At 63.7% G+C, this 1,404-nt stretch overlaps 1 protein-coding gene across 1 annotated transcript; it reads left to right on the forward strand.

The window, feature by feature from the left end:
- Nucleotides 1-4: 4 nt before the first annotated feature.
- On the forward strand, nt 5-1,365 carry CCDC9 (coiled-coil domain containing 9; the record flags this gene model as incomplete). The annotated part of the gene is made up of 6 exons (XM_009705844.1): nt 5-63; nt 200-391; nt 466-636; nt 752-818; nt 917-1,123; nt 1,176-1,365. Coding segments are annotated over 6 exons (886 nt in total), but the record flags the coding sequence as incomplete, so codon positions are not given.
- Nucleotides 1,366-1,404: the final 39 nt, after the last annotated feature.

A 1,404-nucleotide genomic window follows, 5' to 3' on the forward strand; every position in this document is an offset into this window, starting at 1 on the left:
GCATGTCCGAAACTGGGGAGGAGCCGATTTTGACAAGGTCAAGGCAGGAATGGAGCGTGAGAAGACCTGGCAGGGCCCCGTACGTACCCCGGTGGGTCCCTCCACCCCGGCCTCTCATTTTTTGGGGGTCCTGGGTGTCTGGGGATGGACACTGGGTGGGGTTTGAGTGGCTGGGACGGGGCTCAAGCTGTGTCTCGTTGCAGGGACGCCGTTCCAGCCCGAAAGCTGGGGGGCCGCTGGACATGACACTTTCCATGACGGGTCGGGAGCGAGCTGAATACGTCCGCTGGAAGAAGGAACGGGAACAGATCGATCAGGAACGCCTGGCACGGCACCGCAAACCCACCGGGCAGTGGCGGCGGGAGTGGGATGCCGAGAAATCAGACAACATGTACGTAATAGGGGACTGGGGGGTGATTTGAGGGGTGTTGTAGCATTCCCAGTATCACCTATGCCCTGTCTTAGGTTCAAGGAGGGCTCTGCGGCCGCGCCTGGTTTGGAAGTGAGTTGCAGGGAGGAAAACAAGCGGCCCCCTCCCAAACCTCCCACCTTCGGGGAATTCCTCACCCCGCATCGTACCCAGCGGAGGAGAAAGGGCCGGGGGCGCGGCCAGGGCGCCGGGACCAAGCCCTACAGGTTGGTGGGGTCGTGTCCCAGCGAGGATTTGGGGGCTGGGGGGTGCTCCTCTCTGAGCCCCATTTTCCTGTGAATTTTGCTCTCCGAGCCACTGGGATCTTCTTTTCTCTTCCAGCATGCACGATAACCGGTGGGAGGAGAAGGAGCTGCTGGCATCAACCGAGGAAGCCGAGAGCCGGAAGGTAAAACGCCGGGGCAGAGCCTGGGGGGAACCAGTGGGTGTTCGGCTGTGCCACGGTGCCCTTTGTACGCTCTGATACCCCTAACCCCCTGCCCACAGGCAGAAGAAGTGCCAAGTGGGGCCCTCCCGGAGCCTCCCCACTCCCTGAGCCCTGAGGAAGATGAGGACCAGTGGGAGGATGTCAGCGAGGAAGAGGAGGAAGAAGAGGAGGAGAAAGAAGGCAGTGGCAGCCCAGGGTTGTCGAGCGAGGATGAAGCACCCCGCAGTGCGTCCCCCAAAGCCCAGCGTCCCCCCAGAACCGGGCAGGCTGCGGTTCCCAAACTGCGCGTGGCCCCCACTGCCGTGGCACCCACCCCAGATGGGGGGGCTGGCACCCCCCCGAGCCCCTTCTCCCCCACCGAGCCCCTTCTCCCCCATGGAAGGCCACCAGCCCGTCTCGGACTGGGGCGAGGAGATGGACCTGACCTCTCCCCGCAGCAGCCTGGGGGACAGTCCCCTTTCAGGTCCCACTGTCCCCAAGTCGAGAGGGGCTTCCGGAGAGACTCCAGGTAAAGCGGGGCGGGGGGCCTCTGCCCGAATTATGGTTT

This window comes from Cariama cristata, unplaced genomic scaffold, assembly GCF_000690535.1.
Source record: "Cariama cristata isolate BGI_N322 unplaced genomic scaffold, ASM69053v1 scaffold32618, whole genome shotgun sequence".
NCBI lineage: Eukaryota > Metazoa > Chordata > Aves > Cariamiformes > Cariamidae > Cariama > Cariama cristata.